The following is a 20,736-nucleotide window of genomic DNA, read 5'->3' on the forward strand; positions in this document are numbered from 1 at the left end:
CATACTCTAGTGTAGGGGTGAAACGGTTCCATGTTTTTCATGTTCGGGTACCCGAAGGCCAGCATTGTTTCCCACGGTTCGGGTATCGGTTCCATGCACTCTTTTCTCCAGATCGACAAAATGCGTTCGCGACAATTTATTTTTTAGAAAAAACATTTTCACGAACAAGAATGAGACATATCGGAGATCAAGAGTCCAAGTGCGAAGAAGATAATGACCAGAGAACTCTTTGGAAGAGGTAAGGCATTTAAAATCTTGAGTAGACTTGACGTGTACATGTTTTTGTACAAGAACGAGATTTTTCGAGTTTCGGTTCGAAATTTGACGGAACGGGTACCCGATTCTTTTCAGCTGGCGGTTCCAAAACCGGTTCCTCACCCGAACCGTTTCACCCCTACTCTAGTGCCTTTTAGGTGTAATTTAAATTTAGGTGCCTGGTTTCTCTACCGAAATCACCGAAATTTAAGCTACACCGAAAATTACATGTTTTACTGCATATGCCATGCATACATACAGTATATGTGTTCGATTATCCGGTTCCCTTGCCAATCCGGATATTTTTGTGGAAAACGGATGTGTGCGATTTTGAAGCGAGGTCTGACTGCACAGCTTGACTGTTGAATGAGTTGATTGACCGGTATTGTCAGCCTCTGCTGGCGGGTTATGCCGAGGGAGCAGTGAGATTTGTGCTCCATACGCAAGTTGCACATTCTTGCTTTCACGTATAGTCAGTCAAATGCCGCACACCTGGCTGCCAGCTATCCAAGAATGTCTGGTATCTGACAAGCTGGAAAGTACTTGTACGTGTGCTACAGGAACATAATGTTATTAATTTGATCCCTGTCATTAAGTCTTTGATCCTGTCAGTAAGGTATGCTGCAGGTTGTCGGAACCAGTGCGACAGGTGAGGCCAAAGCCTCACCAATAATATATTTAAAAATCTTGTGATTTTTCATCATTTTTGAAGCAACAAATATGGGCTATGTGAGCCCATTTTCCCCCAAAAAAACATCCCGGAGGAGCACCAGTGCGAAATACCTAAGGTTCTTCCGACGCCCCTGATCCAATGCCAAAGCAAACCAAGATAAAGATGGTTGTGCTGGATATTGTTTTTTCAATATTAAAAGGAGCACTTGATGCCTATCCTGAAGCTGAACTTATCCAGCGGCAAGGCGAGCATGGTCAGAGGAGAGGTTCACCTCGAGTTCGCGCTTTACAGTCATGGTCCTCACACCAGATTGTGTAAAATGTGAAACTTGGTAGTGAAAGCGAACATCTCCTGTCTGTCTGTCTGCCTGTCTGTCTGTCTGTCTGTCTCTCTCTCTCTCTCTTCCCTCCCCCCCCCCCCCACACCACCACCATTGTTGCTCCCACCTGAACAGTCATGATTGCACACAAACACACATGTAAACTGTTGGTATCGGTCATGTCTGTTTAACGATTGCCAGTGAGTGCCCAAAGCAGTTGCCAAGTCACGACCTCGACCATGCATTCTAGCTGGCACTGAGCTTGTTGGAAAAGCTGTCTCTGTTTATGTACTTTTGATCTGACTGGCAAAACTCATTCCACAGGGAAAGAAAGTGAATTCTGCTAATTCCACCGATTAGTAGCGCGGAATCATGGTTTTCCACACCCTCCCTGACTTTACCCAATAAACACCAAAGGACCACACACGTACACCCATGAAGACTGCAAGAAGAAATCAGGTCAGCCATACTGGCGAGTTTTCATTTCCATGTTATGGCGTCACGTAGGATTAGAAAAGGGTTTGGACGGAAAATTAAATTCACATGATGGGTATATACATGTAACAAAAGACAGGAAGAGTGCTGTGTATTGGTGAGTTTAAAAAAATCATAAAAAGCTATGTGGTGGGTGCATGTTCAAGGATAAAAAGCAAACCAAATGAAACAATGTTTACCTTTTTGTTGTTGCACCTTGTGAGATAAAGTAAAACAAATATTGAAACCAGGAAAAACGCCATGCAATGGATGCAGATAATAAAAAGCTAGAGTTGAGAGATAATCTGAAAATCTGCTGAGCACGAGTGGAACTAAAAAGTAAAATAAAATATATCAGTGGAAGTACAGCTGGGTGCTATAAATGCTGCACGGGGTGCACACACCAACTGACACACGTGGAATGGGCACCACAACACAACTACAGCAATACAGCATTTACCAGCAGGTCAGCAGGACAAGACAGGCACCTGGGGGGTCTACATACACCTGGCTGCGTAGGCATAAGCGCCAAGCCGAGATTGACCATGTGCACAGGGGAGTGCTCACACAAAACACAAAACACAAAACATGATAGAAATTGGATAAGAATGCTCCATTGCACACCAGCCACTGCATACACGGGGCAGCGTTGAACCAGCCAAACCTTGCCACACAATGTTAGACTATTTTTTAAAACGTTAAATATTTAAATTAAAAAAGCCTACCAAATAAAATAAAACGAATGGTGTGTGCATGCGGGTGCACGGGCGTTAGCAACTGGTGGAGATTGGAAAATCTTGACTAGGTAGACGCACACAAGCACGTACGAAATGCACACTGAGCGGTTGAAAACACACACACACACCCACACCCGTGGGAAATGACAAGCTCACCTGCGCGGAGCACTGCGCCGCAGCACAGGTGCTCCAAGACCGGTGCCATGACAGAATTCAGGCGTGGACGCCAAGATCAAGACGGGAGCAGCGGACACATTCAACACCGTCGAGGTGTATGTATCATCAGCTGGCCGGCCGGAGTAGATGCCAACAGGGCGCTAGCAGCAGTCCTTGTGGGAAGGCAACCGGTGAGCAGTAGTGATGCACAGTTGCTACATCATGTCACACATCATGACCAGTGTCAGGTAATGGTCGGAGTGATGCAGACGATCACTGCCATGACATCATGATGATGTCATGGCATAGCACTATTCAACCTGGACCAGCAGTGTAAAGCCAGCTGGCAGTTTGTTAATATTGTCATGCTTCTAGAACACAGCAACACTTGAGCACAGCACGAGCCTCTATGACTAAGTTCTACGTGGGAGCTTTGCTACCAAAGTCGCCTCCCTTCATGCACTCCAACATCTGGTCTACAATCTTGGATCTGGGCTGCCCTGCACTGTCAGTGCTGGGTGATCTTTTCAGTGCTCCATTGCGTGTCCTCTTTGGGTCGTCGCCTTCCACGTTGGGCCGCTCGTCTATTTTCTTCTTCAGAGCAGCCTGTAGCTCGCGCTTCCGTAGTTTCTCTTCCAGGATCTTGCGCTCCTTGTTCTCCTACAAGTCAACACGACAGCAACAACAGGGACACACTCAGCATACATGATCACATGCATGCACAAACACTCGGCGCTTTGAGGGCCAGGTTGCCAACACTGCTGAGTGCACACGTAACTGTTCCATGATGTGCTGGCATACATGATGTGCATGCAGCAGTACACACTCCATGCTCACTGTACGCACATCGCAGAACGTGACAGCCACAATCATGTACTACCACAGACTCATACTGCAAAATGAACATCACATACGCGACAGGAGCGCCGGAAAGAGTTGAACATTGGCGAGCCCAAGAGTACATAATCCCCAAGAGTGTGCAACTCCAGCTACGGGATCTGCGACGGCAGAACTTCACATCACATGATCACATTATTTGCACTCTGTGCATGAGAGATACAGGGTTGTACGCAACCCAGCTTTGGGTTCAACTCTCTTGTGGTCACTTTGCACTGTTTGCCAGTGTAACCTTTTGAACCATGTCTCGTGATGTGAAGTTCTGCCATTGCAGCACTGCATACTGGTAGAGATTGTGCAGGCAGTTGCACACTCTTGGGGGTTATGTACTCATGGCGAGACCAATCCGAGGCGGGGAAGATGTTTTGAAATAATTGTGCCCTCAAGCGAGCCCGTATCTTTAAGCTAACAGGAGATTTCCATGAACAATAGACAATTCCTAAGCATATCGGTGAGGCTTTGGAAGTACTTGGCACACAAAACACCATACCTTGACAGCATCATTCAATCTTTTGATGAACATCTGAATGTTGACCATGAAAGTTTCCAGCTTGAAAGTCGTGGGATCCTCGGCAAAGTAGTCACGGATTGCGTTGGCCTTTATGTCGATGTCCCTAAGCGGTGTCTTCAAACACTCCAGTGTCATGTCTGCCCGCTGCATGCAAGAACACGCCAAGGAACATGTGAGAGAGAAAGAAAGTTAGACAGGTAGATTGATCGATCGATAGAGATAGAGATAGAGAAAGAAAGAAGAGAGAAAGAGAGAGAGAGAGAGAGAGAGAGAGAGCACGTGAGTGTGATGTGATACAGAAATTTGCACAAGTAGCATTCAGACAAGATGGCGGTCTATAGTCTCACAGGTTGTGTTGTATCAGCACTATGACTTTAGACCACATTTGTAGCCATTACCAAATCAAGAAACTCTAGAAGAAAGTAGGGAAAATCATACTCACATCCAGGAAGGGTTTCACTCGATCCCTCAGCTCTTTGGGGAACTTCTTCGTAGCTTTGTTGGCTGCCACGGACTTGATCTTGCTGTCTATGGCTGTCACTTTGGAGGAGAGGAAGTCAAGGGATAATCTATTCACAAAGACAGCGAAAGAAATACAACCCACTTGTGAGCACCATACTGCCAAGGTATCTGGCTCATCCGGCTGGACGATTGCAAAACAAGTTGAGCTCAAATCAACTGTTTCACCGGGACGGGCATTGTGACGTGTTTCCTGTGTGCGACATGAAGTATGAATCAGGCTTTAGTGCCAGCAAGTGGACCTGCAGCACTGCCCAATGAAATCCAGTCACGTCACTCAAGTACGCACCTGGCGTTGTGCAGCCCCAGACCTGCAAACACTGGGCTGCGAAATGGCGCAAGGTGCAAACTTGAGTGACACGACCGGATTTCATTGAGCAGCACTGTACATACCAAGCCACGCAGTAACCATGGTAACTTGGATACTCAAAATATGTCAATAGAAAATCCACATGGCCAAAGGACAAAGGACAAAAGGTGTGCAATGTGATGTACAAAATACATATGCATCTATTTGTGCAGTCGGATAGTCGAGGTATTGGGATAAGCGGGGTTTGGTAGCTGGGTTGAGACTGTGCTTCAACATGACCTCATGGAGGAGAGCACGGCGGGAAAGGCGAGAGAACTTACTTGGATGCATCCGGCAGGTTCTTCAACTCATCATTGACTTTCAGAAGATGAGCGTGCTCCTTCGTGATACTCTGCCGTAGCATAGCAACAATAGCAACCGCAGTAGACAAGTGACTTTAAGACCATGGCGTCAGTGACACCTGCAAGCATTTGGCAGGACTGGACACCCATCAAAGTCTACAAGTGTTGTATTGTATTTGTATTGTATTGTATTTATGGACAAGTAAAGACATTCTCTCCCGGTGATAATGCTGCATGATGGCAATTGTAATCAACTCAAGTCATATCTCTGTTCAATTTCCCCAGTGTAGCAAGTCCTCTGTCCGAAATCGACTCCACAGAGCAGCTACCCAGCAAGGAAGAGTGCCTGCTAAGCCATTTCCGCATGTTCAGCCCATGGGCATCAGTAGTCAAAGAGCTCAGAGCACATTCTGGATACGAACATAGACACTAGCACAGGGCATATGTTGCTCAAAGCAACACTATGCGTTGAGTAAGAGAAGACGTTGGTAAGGACTCACTAACCTCGGCGATGTAATGCATCAGGGTCACACGGGCTTTGTTGGATTTCGTGTCGTCCAGCTTGGCCAGGGAGTCAATTTTAAAGCCGGCTGCATTTGCTGCAAAGGTACCCTACGAAGACAAGCACCGTACATGCACACGCACATGCATATAGATAGCATAGCACAACAGTACCGTACCCAGAGATCAATACAAAGGCACAAGGCAAGGTTGCCTTGCCAGTACAGTGGAGCTCTGGCAAGGTATACCAGCCCCCCCCCCCCCCCACCCACGCCATGTACTTTACGCAGTTGGAAAAGCTAGACCGACAAATAACGCATGTAAGTTGTCAAAGTACTGAGAATGACTTCCTTAGTGCAATGAAAGTGCGATGTCCTCAATCGACTACTGTGTTTTCTGTTGTTGCAACCGGGTAAGAACTGGTGAGTAGCAAGCCGCTGTCCAGTCAATTCACGATCCCTAATCATGATGACAATAACATGCCACCAGTGTTGTCTAAGTGGAAGTAAGCTACATGTAGTTGATGACAGGTAGCAACATCAAAACGCCCCTCCACCTGACTACCCTTCCTAGGTCAGAGCTGATATTACAATAGAACTAGAAGAGAGGAAATCCAACAAGACGTACGTGGTTGAGGAAGTTTCCAATGGTCAGAATAAAGACAAGGAGCTGTTGAAGTGCCCGCGACTTGAGCAGTTCTGGACAAGTGGAACAACACATGCAGCAAAGCAAGCAAACACACTGTTTAGGACACACCTTTGACCTTTGACGCCCATCGCCGGAGGCGATGATAGCAATGCTACGGCAGAAGCCATAGCAACTTGTGCTGGGATTACACCATTCAACAGCTTGCAAGGCTGAAGAATTGACCGTCACTATTCAGCCTGGTCTACACCATACAGCTATTTGGAGTGACATTTTCTGGCCAGTGAATCCCTATTTTTGGTCTTTTCATTTTTTTTCCCCGCACACACATCACACCACATACTCCGGCATGCACTGGCTGTTGGTAACCACCCAGGAGAATGAAAGAAAAGTCAGGAAGAGTCTGAGAAAGAGAAGAAAGACGTGTGGACACACACACACACACACAAGATCACTGAGCAGTGATGGTTGTGTAGCATGACACACCGTATTGTGTGTCAACCACACACTAGCAGGGTACAGTCCAGTCACCCACACAGTAGCAGTGTACAGTCCAGCCAGAAACATCCCCCGCATGCTGCAGAGAACTCTGGTCTTGATCGGCATGTATTCATTAGCGGCATGGGCACATGGGTCTGAATTTCAGGGACGACTCAAACGGGCAACGTGCATGGAAGTTCTATTAGCATTGTTCCACGTTCCACCTGCCCGGGTCATATCGCAAGCTGTACGGTTGGCAGCTTACCTTCACAGGCAGCACTCAGCGTGAAAACACCCGGCCGGATATCCTCCACAGTCTCGTGAAACTCAAGCTGTAGCAGCATCATGTCCATACGGAACGGCACACTGCAAGGAAAGGAAATACACCGGCACACAGACACTGCGCTGAAATACTGTTCAAATACACCAGCACACAGAGTCACAGGCACAGCACAGAAATGTACCAACACACAGACACTGCACTGAACATACACCATCACACAGAGTCACAGACACTGCAACCCATCGCGTACAGAGGCCAGTACACAATGTAGCAAGTGCACACTGAATGCCACTCACAGTGTTTGGTGTTCAATGCACTACAACAAGCAGTATCTATCCGTCAGATTGCTACTAAGATCAACGGAACTAGGTTTCGACAAACCAAACCAAACCAAACCACACCACACCAAATCAAATCAAATCAAATTAATCAATCAAACCAAACCAGACTGGACCGGACTAGACCGGACCAACCAGACCAATATCGTCATCCAACAGAGAACACAAAAGTTCCATACATATCCACCATCTTACTGTGAAATCTTGCGCATCTTGGCATAGAATCGTTCTGCAGGGCCCAGATTCTCATAACTACCGCTGTATGCAGCAATTGCTTCGTACTGGAGAGCCAAGCAAGCAGAATGAAAATCAAATATAAGCAGCGTCTAGTACCTTCAGCCTACATTGTCTGTGTGAAAAGTGACGACCAGTGTGCTTGCCGAGAAATTACATAGCCCACCGGCAGACCGAGACATACCCGCAGCGGTGTGTGTGTGTGTGTGTGTGTGTGTGTGTGTGTGTGTGTGTGTGTGTGTGTGTGTGTGTGTGTGGACCAGGCTGAATAGTGACGGTCAATTCTTCAGCCTTGCAAGCTGTTGAATGGTGCAATCCCAGCACAAGCTGCTATGGCTTCTGCCGAAGCATTGCTATCATCGCCTCCGGCGATGGGCGTCAAAATGTCAAAGGTGTGTGTGTGTGTGTGTGTGTGTGTGTGTGTGTGCGTGTGTGTGTACGGAAGAGGGGGAGGGGGGGGGGGGGAACAGTGGGCACTTTCTTCGGATGTGTCACAGATCTACGAGAGCAGTCTAAAAGCAATAATCCTTCATACTTCACACTGCTACTACTGCAATGAAAATCCAATCACGTGACTAGCGCATAGGCACCGTAAAGCCCCAGACCTGCCAACATTGGGCTGCACACAGGTGCACGGCGCTACCTTAGCCATGCGATCGAATCCCAGTGAGTACAACTGCACTTCGTACGTTATGCTGAAGAGGATTTGTCAGCATGCACAGCTTACCAAACTGTCATCTGGAATGAGCTTTACGAGTGCCTTGACTTGGTCGAGGTCCATTTTATCGGTATCGACGTCATGAATCCACGACATGATATCAGGGATAGAATACCTACACAGAGGAATAGGGTGGACACAGAACAAGCTCTTCAAAGAACCTAAGAGCTACATGTACGCGGTGTCAGTATCATGCAGGAAACTGCCGAGCACATAGGCGGCAGCAGCAGTTTGAGAATCACAAAAAGACATTTTTACATTCAAAACCGCCAAATTTTGCACGGAGTTTCTTGCGTTCAGAAAGTACGTAGAGGTTTCCGCGAGTTTTTGTTTTGCCGAACCGCTATCCTCTTGTGGTTTGCAAACTTTTGACACCATACTTTGTGCGATCCAGAACACATTCCTACATATAACTCATTCCATCCCACTGAAAATTAACAAACAATTCCATCAGTTGCTGGCTCACCCCTTGAACTGTTTCAGGAACACATTGACGTTGAGAGAACTTTTGCCATCGACCAAAGACACCTGACAAGCAGAATACATGGACAACCCCACATACGCACACCCACACACACACACCAACATGCACGCCCACAAACATGAGTGAGCATGCTAAGGAGGACACACATAAATGATGCGCATGCTACGCACAGGTGGCAACTAGCAACTACAATAGTACTGTCCATCTCCAGAGTGTGCGACTCGAGCTGGGCAAGTTACACTTCCAAGGCTTCAGTTCAATGTTCCATCGTTATAGTAATCAACAGCGACGTCATAAAGACACAACTTTGCCCTCAAGCCTGGCTCTTCTGCGTCCGTTTGTAGCTCAGGTGTAACTGTAACTGACAGACTGGTTGATGCCGCTCCCCTCGCATCTCAAACTTGCACTGTGGCGGAGTGCCATTCCGCGGTACGATAGCACTAGTGTGCGGAATCCCCATGCCAGAGGCATGTCCACAGAATATGACTTCTGTGGACGTTGGGTTTGTACTTGCAGAACGGCATTCCGCCACAGTGCAAGTTTGAGACGCGAGGGGAACGACATCAACCGCTCTGTCAGTTAAAGGTGCACGGCTATTCATGTACCAACAGGTTGTTTTATTTCAAGTGCAAACTCACCTTGCCGGAATCTGACTTCTTCTCGTCAGACTTTGCTGCTGGCTTCTTCTTCGCTACAACCTTGGCTGCAAAAAGCTCCTCCAGAGCTTTAGCATCAAAGTTGAGCATCAGATCGTTGGGATTCTTCCACACACTGACGGCCCGATCAGCGTAAAGCTTATTTGCCGGCAGTTTACTCCAGTTGACCTTGCGAAGCTTTTGAGACGGCTTGAGGTTGGATCCTGGTGTTGCCACTGCTGCTGCACCTCCCTTACCAAACAATCCAGCAGCTTTGCTACCAAAGCCCCCCATTCCTGGTGGAGGAGGAGGACCACCCATCCCTGGGGGAGGGGGAGGACCACCCATCCCTGGGGGAGGGGGAGGAGGTGGGCCACCCATCCCTGGGGGAGGGGGAGGAGGTGGGCCACCCATCCCTGGTGGAGGAGGTGGGCCACCCATCCCTGGTGGAGGAGGTGGGCCACCCATCCCTGGAGGAGGAGGAGGCGGACCACCCATCACTGGAGGAGGTGGTGCTGCTCTTTCCATTTCTGGTGGAGGTGGAGGAGGTGGACCTCCCATTTCCGGTGGAGGTGGAGGAGGTGGATTTCTCATTGCAGGAGACGGTGATGGATCACCCATTGCTGGAGGTGGCGGTGGTGGAGGCATGCTATCCAGTTCTGGGGCTGGTGGAAGTGCACTGACATCTTCTGGTGGGGGCGGGGGGAGAAAAGCTACGGTGTTATCTGCTGCCATTGGAGGTGGCGGTGGTGGCATCCCTCCCAGCACAATGTCCGAAGTGCCAGATGGTGGTGGCGGTGGTGGTAGAATGTCACCATTTACTGCTTTCTCTGTTGAGCTTGAAGTGCCATCTGCTGCAGCGGGTGGGCCTACCTGACCCAAGCCAGCAAACATACTGGCACATGGCGGTGCCGGAGGGAGTGAATCGGTGCTACCCGATGCTTGAAACATTCCCAATATCGGTGGAGGCGGTGGGAAATCCTGAACTGCTCTCGATACGGATGTACTGGACGAGGATGGTGAGACTTTATAAGCTGTGATAGCATGGCCAGATAGTCGCTTCAGCACTGCAAGAGGATTATGTGACGAGATGGAAGATGACATGCGGGTTGAGCCTTCATCAGCAGCTTGAGACGGTGGTTTGCTGTGGATTTTGGTCAGAGAGTCTTGCGCCTGCACTAATGATGACTTGATGCGGGACAATATACTCTTGTCTGCGGAATGAGCGGGGTGGCCACGGGATAAACCACTCCCGTGTGACAACGTACGTCCAGCACCTTTCTTTCTATTGCCCGCTGCCGCTTTTGTCGGCACGACCGGCACATTGGTTAATTCGGCTGCTGTTGGAAACCCATGGGACTCGGCTGCGCTCGTGGACATGTAATTCCTGGCACAGAACTGTTCTGACTTTGGTTCCGGACTAAACACTACATGTTGAGTGTCGCTGGTCGCTGACAGGAGAGACATGTTGTGCAGGTCACGTTGGCTACTGTCGATAAATGTCTGACTTGGTGACTCGGCTGCTAACTGCAATGAATGGCGCCGAGGTCTTGCTACAATAGAGTTTGGGTCACTGGCAGATTCAGGGTCGTGCTCTGCACTGCTAATGGAAAGGAGATCGCCGTCAACACATGTGATCAGGTTGGACAACTTTGTCAGTGCGATCTCGGCCGAGCACTGCTTCACCTTCTCACGCATCTCACGCTCCTGCTTGGTGGAGGTCTTCTGGCGATGTCGCAACCTCGATGTGTTCACCGGCCCTGATACGGTCAAGCGACGAACAGATGCACCGGGCTCGCTGGTGACGGAGACAGGACCAGCCGAGGCGGAGACGGATCGGTCATGGAGAACGGTGGCGTTAGTCGGGTTGACATCCGGAGAGGGGAGTTCGCACTCTGGTGTCTGACCGACCTCTTTCAGTAGAGCCAGGTCCTCCGGCGTGGCCATCAGGGACTTCTTCACAGACCAGCTCCTCTCCTAAATGGCAAACGCAAGAGCAGACACAACAGGCAGTGATTTATTTATTTACTAGTATGTGGACGTTTAAATACACGAGTTGTATTGTTCAACATCAAAACCAGGGTGCAAGTGGCACACACACCAGGATTTGCACACAGCGCTGAGGTCAACGTTGAAACATGCCTTGTTATTATCCTCAAACCAGAACCGGTGGTAAACGACAGCTCTAATAAGTAAGTCCAATGTGCATACAGTACGGAAGACTGGTGCAACACTATACATAGCAGCTGACGTACATTCTGCTCAACATCGCTAACAAATGGCACATAGAGATACATGTAATGTTATACTGGCTTGATCTGGCATTGCTGCACGCTTCACAATAGATTTCACTAGGTGTTATAGGCTAGCATTAGTACATGTACATGAACTATGACACCAGCTCTGGGGCTGGTCAGGAAGTTGGACATTGATCGGGTCTTCCAACCTTGATCCCCAGCAGTTCTCGTACATTTGGAGGCTGATGGCTCATACTATAGTGGGTGTACTATAAGCCATAGTATTACAGTCAGACCTCGCTTATGCGGTCCTCTTTTATCCGGATCCCTCGTCATCTGGAAGAAAATAGCTAGTTACAGATGTACAGCCTACGTGATGCATCCAACATAAGCAGTGTTCGGTTATCCGGTTCCTCGCCTATCCGGATATTTTTTGTGGGAGACGGATGTGTGCGATTAAGCGAGGTCTGACTGTATGCTTGTGCTCCTGTTGCTCACTGTGCCATCTGTGCTGCACATTGTCCCATCGAGTGCCACTTCGTGCAGGCGTCATCCATAAGGGACAATCTGTGATACACGTGGCACAGCGTGCAACATTTCCTTGCGCATGACTGTGTGCTCCACCACCCACGACAATGTACACGTATACCGAAGGCGTTATACCGTACCTCAATATCGGAGTTAGTTGTCGCTCCTACTATGGGCTTCATCATGGCTTCAATAGCAACCCATTGGCTATTGGATAGAGGTCCATGTCGTTCAATGGAAGCAAGATGCTGCATGATGTTGAGAAACAGCGCCATGCAAGGTGTTGAAGAGACCTGTGAGACCAAGACAATGAGAAAAGGGAAAGGCGAAAGGTTGAGAAAGTTCTAACTGGCCAGCACATCTTCTGAAAAAGACGGAGACTGACACAGAGTACGAGCACTTCCATAACCCTGAGGAGGAAATACCTTGCTGAGGATGCAGCGGAACAGGTGCTGAGGGGTTTTCGGGCTGCCTGCTCCACGCATGTCAAACTCCATATCATCCTCATGGCGATGCTTGTCAAACACATTCACCTGGGTAACAACGTCCAGGTCATCAGACAGCCTGCACACAGCAAACAACATACCCATATCACCTGATCATCAGACAGCCTGCAGACAGCAAACAACATACCAGCAATACAGCATGTGTGCATACATGTACATAGCCAATCGGTTCAATACTGCACCAAATACACCTGGAGTCAAACCCGTGCTTAGTGCTGACCCCATGCCACGATGCGGCACAGAGTATCAGTCTCTATAGACAGGTGGGCTTTCCACACAGGTCTAAGTGTATATTGTAGTATAGCATGGGGTCCGAGGTAGCCGGTTTCTTACCACGGGTGGTATCTGACTACAGTGGTCAGTTAACATAGGTCTGACTGTAACCAGAGCCATACTAGGGTGGACTTGAGAAGGGCTGCACTGCATGGACTCGCCGCGTATGCATTTGCGTTCAAAGAAACAAAGTTAGAGGAGAGAGAGAGAGAGAGAGAGAGAGAAAGAAAGAAAGAGAGAGAGAAAGAAAGAAAGAGCTCTCTTTGGAGTTTGTCTTACCGTAGTATATCTAGCTCACCAAGAAGACCAAGATCTGTCAGTACAGAGAAGCAGAGTGTAGATGGAAGCAATTAGAAAAGGATGTCAGACAACATACACAGATGCACTATAAACCAATTTTGTGTACAAACAGTATGATGGGCAGTTTGTTCACACGAAAACAATTCAAAACATACGAAACACTCTTGGTGTTCAGTAAATAGAGCTTGACAGAAAACAAGAGAGCAAGGAAGAGAAAGAAAGCATGAGAGATGGAGAGAGAGAGAGGGAGAGAGGGAGAGAGAGAGAGAGAGAGAGAGAGAGAGAGAGAGAGAGTGGGAGGGGGGAAGAGGAGGAGGAGGAGGAGGAGGAGGAGAGAGGAGAGAGTGACTGAAACTAGATCAGACTCAGGTAGACTTAGAAATAAGAACACCACAATCAGAGACTACACTTCCTTACGGAAGAATTCTTCACGCAGATACATCCGCTCCTCAAAGTCGCGTTCATTCCGAAGTAAGCAGTTGATGAGCAAGAGAATGGAGACAGTGAGACTGTTCGCTTCAGAGAAGTGCAGAGAGCTAACTAGGAAGTCGAAGAAATGAGGATTGGCTGTCAAGTACTGCAGCAGAACAAATCACGCACAAGACAAATCCAAGATTTTCAGTTTTAGGTGGCATGGCCGTGGCAGCAGGGGTGTGAGTCTGACTGGTTCATGGCATGCCTGGCAATCAGGTACTTCCGACAATGAAAACAGCGTCTTACTACAGTGCAGGGCTGATCATAGCAGGCATACCGATGAGGGATTCACCAAAGGCAAATGGATGCCTTGTGAGAGAGTTCCCTATACATATCAGATGGAACAGGAGATAGATAGCTAACTGCTTTGGAAGCTGTCTATATTCTCACTAGGAAACCAAACAAGTCCATGCGGAACAGAACACAGTCGCACTAGGTTGATAGGTAGCACACCACACATTACAAGTGTGATCCTTATGTGTGTATTGTTGCCCCTATGATACATACACACACTCTTCCTGTTTCTGTGCTTGTTCTAGCGTTACCACCTACACGGTGTACACCGGTTAACATACTAGTAAATATTAGACAGTTGCTCATTGCTGTGTAATATTTGTACTAGTAACTCATATGTGGACGCAGATCGAGAGCCAAGAATTAACTTAATAAAATCAATAGGGCGGGCCAAAGGTTTACAAGTTATCTGTAGTTGTCGAACACTAATATTACCACGATATTGGTGAGACAGAGCGTGCAACGTTTAGCACAATACTGACACGCAGCACTGATAAGCGGCACTGACGTTTCATAACTTAAACCTTCCAAGTTTGAAGAAGGCTGTCAGTTTGCGCATTCGAGACGTGATGAAGCTAAACATCAGGCCATTGAATGTCAGTACTATTTGTCAGCACCGCACTAAATGCTGCACGTTCTGACCCTTGGATATCATAGTTGTCATTAGTGCTGGCAAGAGTAGATAAACAAGAGCGTGCAACTCCGCATCTCTCCTGCACAATCTGCTGATACCCCGGCCCACGGCGGAAATTATTGGTGACGTCAACTTTATACAGAGCACGCGCATTTTGCCGCAGAGCAGTGTGAGAGCACGTTCTGGGCACCGACCTTGTAATGTAAAGCCCGGCCAAGTGCACGAGGCAGAACTTCCCTAAAGACTCGTGTGCGTCGTAGAAAAGATAACGTCAACAATAATTTCCGCCGTGGGCCAACCCATCCTTGAGTTGCACACTCTCGTTTATCTTCTCTTAGTGCTGGACAACTACGGATAACAAACTTGCAAACGTTTGCTCTTCTCTCCCGTACTAACAGTTGCATATACAGTCGACCCCACTTATAACGAACTCGCATACAGCGAATTCTGTGACACAACGAACCATTGTCCGTGTCCTTTTTTGAACCCATACTGAATTGACCCTTTATAGCGAACAGTTTTCGTTTATCACGAACTAAATCTTGTAGGGCTGCATGCAAACCAAGTGCAGTCATACTGTCATGGGCCACATGTTTAGTCATGAGTTGCTGCTTGTATAGTATAAGTGCACTTCTGTTATAACAAACTTCGGCTATAAAGAACTAACTCTCCTGCACACTGGTGTTCGTTATAAGAGTCGAGGAGTCGAGTGTAGTTAGTTTCTTTTCTGCATGTATTCACTTGACGAAAAATGCAGGTTCCACTCGACACTGAGCAAGTTCATTTTGGATTTGGACTCAGCATGATATTAGGGAGGTTTAGTCCCACGTAACGGATACGGGAACGTGGATGATACACGTAAAGTTCATGCAATGGACCCACGTTCGCAATGTTGTATTTAGATACACGGAACGAACAAAAGCATGAAGCGAAAGGCCCAAACTTGGCCAAAAACGAAGCTTCGAAGCTCATCGAATATTTTGATTTCGTTCTTCGAAAACTTCTTCAGCTGAGCACCCTCACAGCTTGCACAATGCGCTCCATTCTGATTTTCACTCACGTTCTGGCGGAACGTGGGTGAGCCTCCATACACGGTATGTCGTGAATCAAAAAACGGCTGTACGTAGGTCACTGAGGTACACACACGTAAAGTACACACGGACTACGTGGAACTAAACCTCCCTATTGGCTACTGATGGAGCCCTGTTCTTCGGGCGACTCGTTCCATCACAACCAGATCCAGTGTCTTACCTGATGGACTTTGAGAATGTCTAATGATGCATCATATCCATCCATACTATACACACACAGGCAAGCCATCAACTCCATCACTTGTTTCCGGACCACAATACTTGGTGATGACAGAACTGGAGAGGCAAAAAAACACACACACACAAACATACAAGTCATGATTCACAAATTATCTAGGAATTGCCGGTAACTCAGAACTTGCATACTTCCTGATGGCAAGTAAATATTAATTTTGTAATGCCAATCAAACAAGGCCGGTCTAGGCAGCTCGAGGTAGAGACTGTCGAATCCTCTACGAGCAGGCCTAGATATTTGATGCTTGAGTGGAAGTTAGTGCATATGTGTGAAGTGTAAATGCTGCTGTCTGATGATGGCTGAAATGCGTGAAACTTAAAGTAACAGCTACACAGCCGTTTGCCTCTGTTACGTGTGTAATGCCAATCAATAGCAGGGGCGTCGGAAGGCAATTTAGTGTGGTACGGTCAGCCATCTGAAGTACAATTAACTCGTGGGGGAAGGGTAGCTAAGCCGACATTTTGGAAAATTAGAGTCCAAATCAGTGCATTTTATTGATTCACGGGGTACTTGGGTCAAATAGTGGTACGGTCAATACCGTAGTGTCCGTACCGTGTGCGACGCCCCTGAATAGTTTATGACCCGATTTGGAGCCGTTTTTCGGCGTTGAAATGCCAATTCTGTGACCAGATGGGTCAGAATGGTGTCCGGTAGACGGAGATGCCCGGATTAGGGACGTCCGGATCTGGGGAGTCTTACTGTACATACATACACACACATACACACACTTACTTGTACTTGCTTGTTGCTCACTGCCAAAACTGGTCACGTGGGTCTCCCCAGGAGAGGGGAGAGAGACTCAAAAGGAATCTTGGAAAGATGACTCAATTGGCTATTGAACCGCCCAACGGCCGACACCCCCTGAAATCCCCAAAACTCTGGGTGGACGTGGACTTGAAAATGATCCCACTTATGGGCTCACCACACCTCAGCAAGTGGGTGAGGACAAGGTGCAGAAAAAGGATTGACGGCATCAGGGTATCCGTCCCGGGATCCAACTGCAGTTACCCCTGCCCCCAGTGAAGGTAATATTTGCTACTAGTGTGGGTGGCAAAATCAGAGTGGATCTGATTCAAGCTTCACTAGCACCATGATTACACAAGAGTTAATCTAGCCAGAAGTAGTCCATGGTTAACAGGTATGTCTACTTCAAATAGAACGTATATGAACCCTGAAACCAACAAAGGTGGTCGGTACAACATTACACCTTCAAACAGCCGAGCCCATTGGCAACAGACCCAACACTATCCGGCATAAGCATACCCACCAACCGAACTAGCTGGCACACACACACACACACACACACACACACACACACACACACACACACACACATACACACACACACACACACACACATGCAAACACACACACATGCATGCACACATACACACACACACACACATGCCCCCCCCCCCACACACACACACATGCAAACACACACACACACATGCAAACACACATACACACACACACACACACACACACGCACACACACACACACACACGTGTCACACACACACACACACACACACACACACACACACACACACACACACACACACACACACACACACACACACATGCAAACACACATACACACACACACACACACACACACACACACACACACATGCATGCACACATACACACACACACTCACACACACTGTACATCAGTACACATCACGTACCCAGAGCCAGGCTGCTTATGCAGTATTCACTTTCCACGATAGCATCAAGGCCTTCCGGGAGGTTCATTATCTGACGTAGACACCTGCAACAGCCGATTTGCCTTATACCCTGCCAAAGAGGAATGGGAGGCGGACGAGTGAAACAGGATTCCATTGATTCAAAGAAGACTTGCAGGCCACCAATTGCAAGAAACACCTTCAGCCACTCGGCATCAGCCTGCACGAGTGTCTTGATGAGGGCTGTAATATTTTGTGACGTGCGGAATAGCCGAACACACTCCTCTGGACTGCAGGCATAGCCCACGGACCATCGTGGAACACCTTCCAGAAAGCTTTTCGGACAGAAGTGCTTGCTAAGTATCTTCCATCTCTTTTGAGCTGCTTTAGACCCTTCCTTGGAGAGAAACGGCAGAACTCCAGTTTTCTTAGCTAGTGATGCAAGGCTATTCTCAATACTCTCCATTGGTGAACTGCCTTTCCCCTGAAGTTTCTCCTTGTCTTGACTTTTTTCCTTCCTCTCTCGCCTGCTTTTCCTCCTGAAACTGGTGAAACTGTGCGACCTCTCACGTTCCTCGCGTTCAAGAATTTGTCCAGTTGAAGAGGCGGCTGACGCCATATGCTGTCGATCATCACCTGAGCCCAAAGTTCCTCTTTCAGCCCTCACTCTTCCCACGTTACTCTTTTTGACAGTCCTAAGTGGATTCCACCACTTGGATTTGCGGCCTTTGCGGTACTGCGCGTAACCATCCTTCTTCCTCAGGCCATCAAGGTTCACGGGGGTCTCATCCCCGGGAAGAGATAGAGGGTGGTCAGATTCAGCCATGACCTAAGATGGTTGTCTCTAAGGACGAAAATTTGGCTACACGACTGAGCATGAATTCCCCATCCCGTTTGGGGCAGCTTTTCACACAAGACAGCTTTGAACGGTATGGACACTTCTCAATGCTTGCGGTTCCCACTTGCTCCTCTCCACTCTCCACAAGATGAAAGAAAAGCCCATGGCATGATCAGGAACAAAAATTAACTACTTTGTTTCAAACAATTATTCGGTGGGCTCCATAAAACCATTGTACTGCGACCGATCGCTTCTTGTATTGCACTTGAATTGAAAATGCACTGATATGATTCGGACTGAGTACGGTACGCGGTATGTCTGTTCATCTGCATATTTGGCACAGACACGGCATCCTATGGAAGGTCAGGATTTCGTCTACGCCAGGGAGCCCTACACATCTACGTATGTGTAGGACTCCCTGGTCTACTCTCTTTTCTTCATGATGAGAACCTCACGACAACAGTCATTGTTTTTGTGGCTCTTGTCGAAACTTGGCCTACTTGTATTACCAAGAGTAACCCCCATGAACTCTTGGTACCGGATGGAGTCGAGATTAGTTTTGTGCTGTTGGAGTCTGCTTCTTCGCTTCAGTGATAAGGCCGGGACAGAACGCAAGTGGAAAGCCATGTTGCGTTGTACTACTGCATGCTGTCCAGACTCCTCTCTACTCAGGCTCTCACTTTTGCCAAGAAAAAAGTCAAATCTAATATAATCTTCCTCAACACTTTCGACCAAATGCACCGACCGCACTTGAAGTACACGTCAAGCAAATTATGGGTCGTGATCAGGGAAGAAGAAGTTGGTGCCAGAGGTTGGTGCGACTTCGTGACCAGGGAGTAGTAAAAAGGTCTCCGAGTCGAGTCCCTGGTCGTGATGATTGATGGCTTACATGTAATTATAATTTATAATCGATATCATTCCGACACCCCGACTTTCGATCAACTACGGAATCGCTACGTATAATCAAGAGTTCACGGGGGTTATGAACTCTACTAGATGTGGTGGCGGCAGAGCTGAGAGGGACGCCTTTCAACGTCAAGCCCGGTTTTTGTTCGGAAGTAAGTAATAGTTTGAATTTACCTCGTAAACAAAACCGGTATGGGAGGTTGACCTTGGGCCGTCCCGGTTGCTGTTTCGTCCTCAGACCTGAAATCCTTAGCTACCTCAGAACTTCTCCTTGGGCACCCTGTAAAAGGCCATAGGCCTGTTGGGTATAATACCCAAGTAAAATAATAAATACTACTACTACTACTACTACTAATACCAAGAGTACATAACTACAACGTGTAACTTATGTGCTCTTGCTAATACCAAGAGTACTCTTGCTACTACTACCGGTACTACTAGAACGCACGGGCGAACGAGGAAGGCGACTTATGATGCCAGAGTCAAGCCAATCGGGTAGAAAGGACATCATCCACGGTGACTCCACGGATGTTTTCGATTTCGGGTGTGAAGCTCCATCCTGAGGACATCACCGCCGCCTCCGTCGACAGTTAGAGGCACGTTTATAGGCATACGGGCTATGGGTTTCTGGTCGCGGCAACAGGACGCCACCAAGGGTCGCTGACCTTGGCCGTTGGGCCGTCCTTGCTGTTTCATCCGGAAATCCTTGGCCACCTCAGAACGCACGAGCGAACGAGGAAGTCAATCGGGTGAAAAGAGCATCCTTCTAAACGCCACTGATGTTTTCGACTTCGGGTGTGGCGGGCAAGGAAACGACCATACCGGTATTTCTGTAGAAATTGTCAAAGGACTACATAATACCGACGCTCCGAATCAAGCCGCATATTCGCGTATGCGTAGATCAAGTGCGTACTGCTGCGCCACGTGCACGCCTCTTTTGGCCTTTTTGGGCCGAAGCTTCAGCCATTCCACGTGCCAGTAGGCCCAGTACAGCTTGTTTGAATCCTGTAGATCCTTCGCTTCATCTTCGACTCCTTGGCCTTGTCTGCCGTGGTCGACCGGTGTGGCTTGGGTGGGTTTGGGAAGTGGCCTGGAGATCGAGAAGCGAATGAAGTCAGGAGATATGTGATGTACAAATGTAGTGCATTCTGCTTGTTCTTCTTACTAATAATCTTACTTCTTAGCCAGAGTGCATAATCCCTGCCAAGCTGAAGCTTAGG

The 20,736-nt window shown here is 48.0% G+C and overlaps 1 protein-coding gene across 1 annotated transcript; it reads right to left on the minus strand.

Moving 5' to 3' along the window:
• Window positions 1–1,756: 1,756 nt before the first annotated feature.
• On the minus strand, window positions 1,757–18,824 carry LOC135813991 (uncharacterized). The gene is made up of 17 exons (XM_065327038.1): window positions 17,776–18,824; window positions 16,008–16,123; window positions 13,772–13,931; window positions 13,334–13,367; window positions 12,701–12,839; window positions 12,416–12,568; window positions 9,514–11,487; window positions 8,858–8,919; window positions 8,401–8,506; window positions 7,635–7,720; window positions 7,084–7,184; window positions 6,321–6,391; window positions 5,697–5,804; window positions 5,172–5,242; window positions 4,465–4,591; window positions 4,002–4,166; window positions 1,757–3,274 (listed from the first exon to the last, which is right to left on the minus strand). The coding sequence occupies exons 1-17, from the start codon at window positions 18,596–18,598 to the stop codon at window positions 3,035–3,037; spliced, it is 4,536 nt and encodes a 1,511-aa protein (XP_065183110.1). The 5' UTR covers window positions 18,599–18,824; the 3' UTR covers window positions 1,757–3,034.
• Window positions 18,825–20,736: the final 1,912 nt, after the last annotated feature.

The sequence above is a fragment of the Sycon ciliatum genome, chromosome 4 (assembly GCF_964019385.1).
Source record: "Sycon ciliatum chromosome 4, ocSycCili1.1, whole genome shotgun sequence".
Classification (NCBI taxonomy): Eukaryota; Metazoa; Porifera; class Calcarea; order Leucosolenida; family Sycettidae; genus Sycon; species Sycon ciliatum.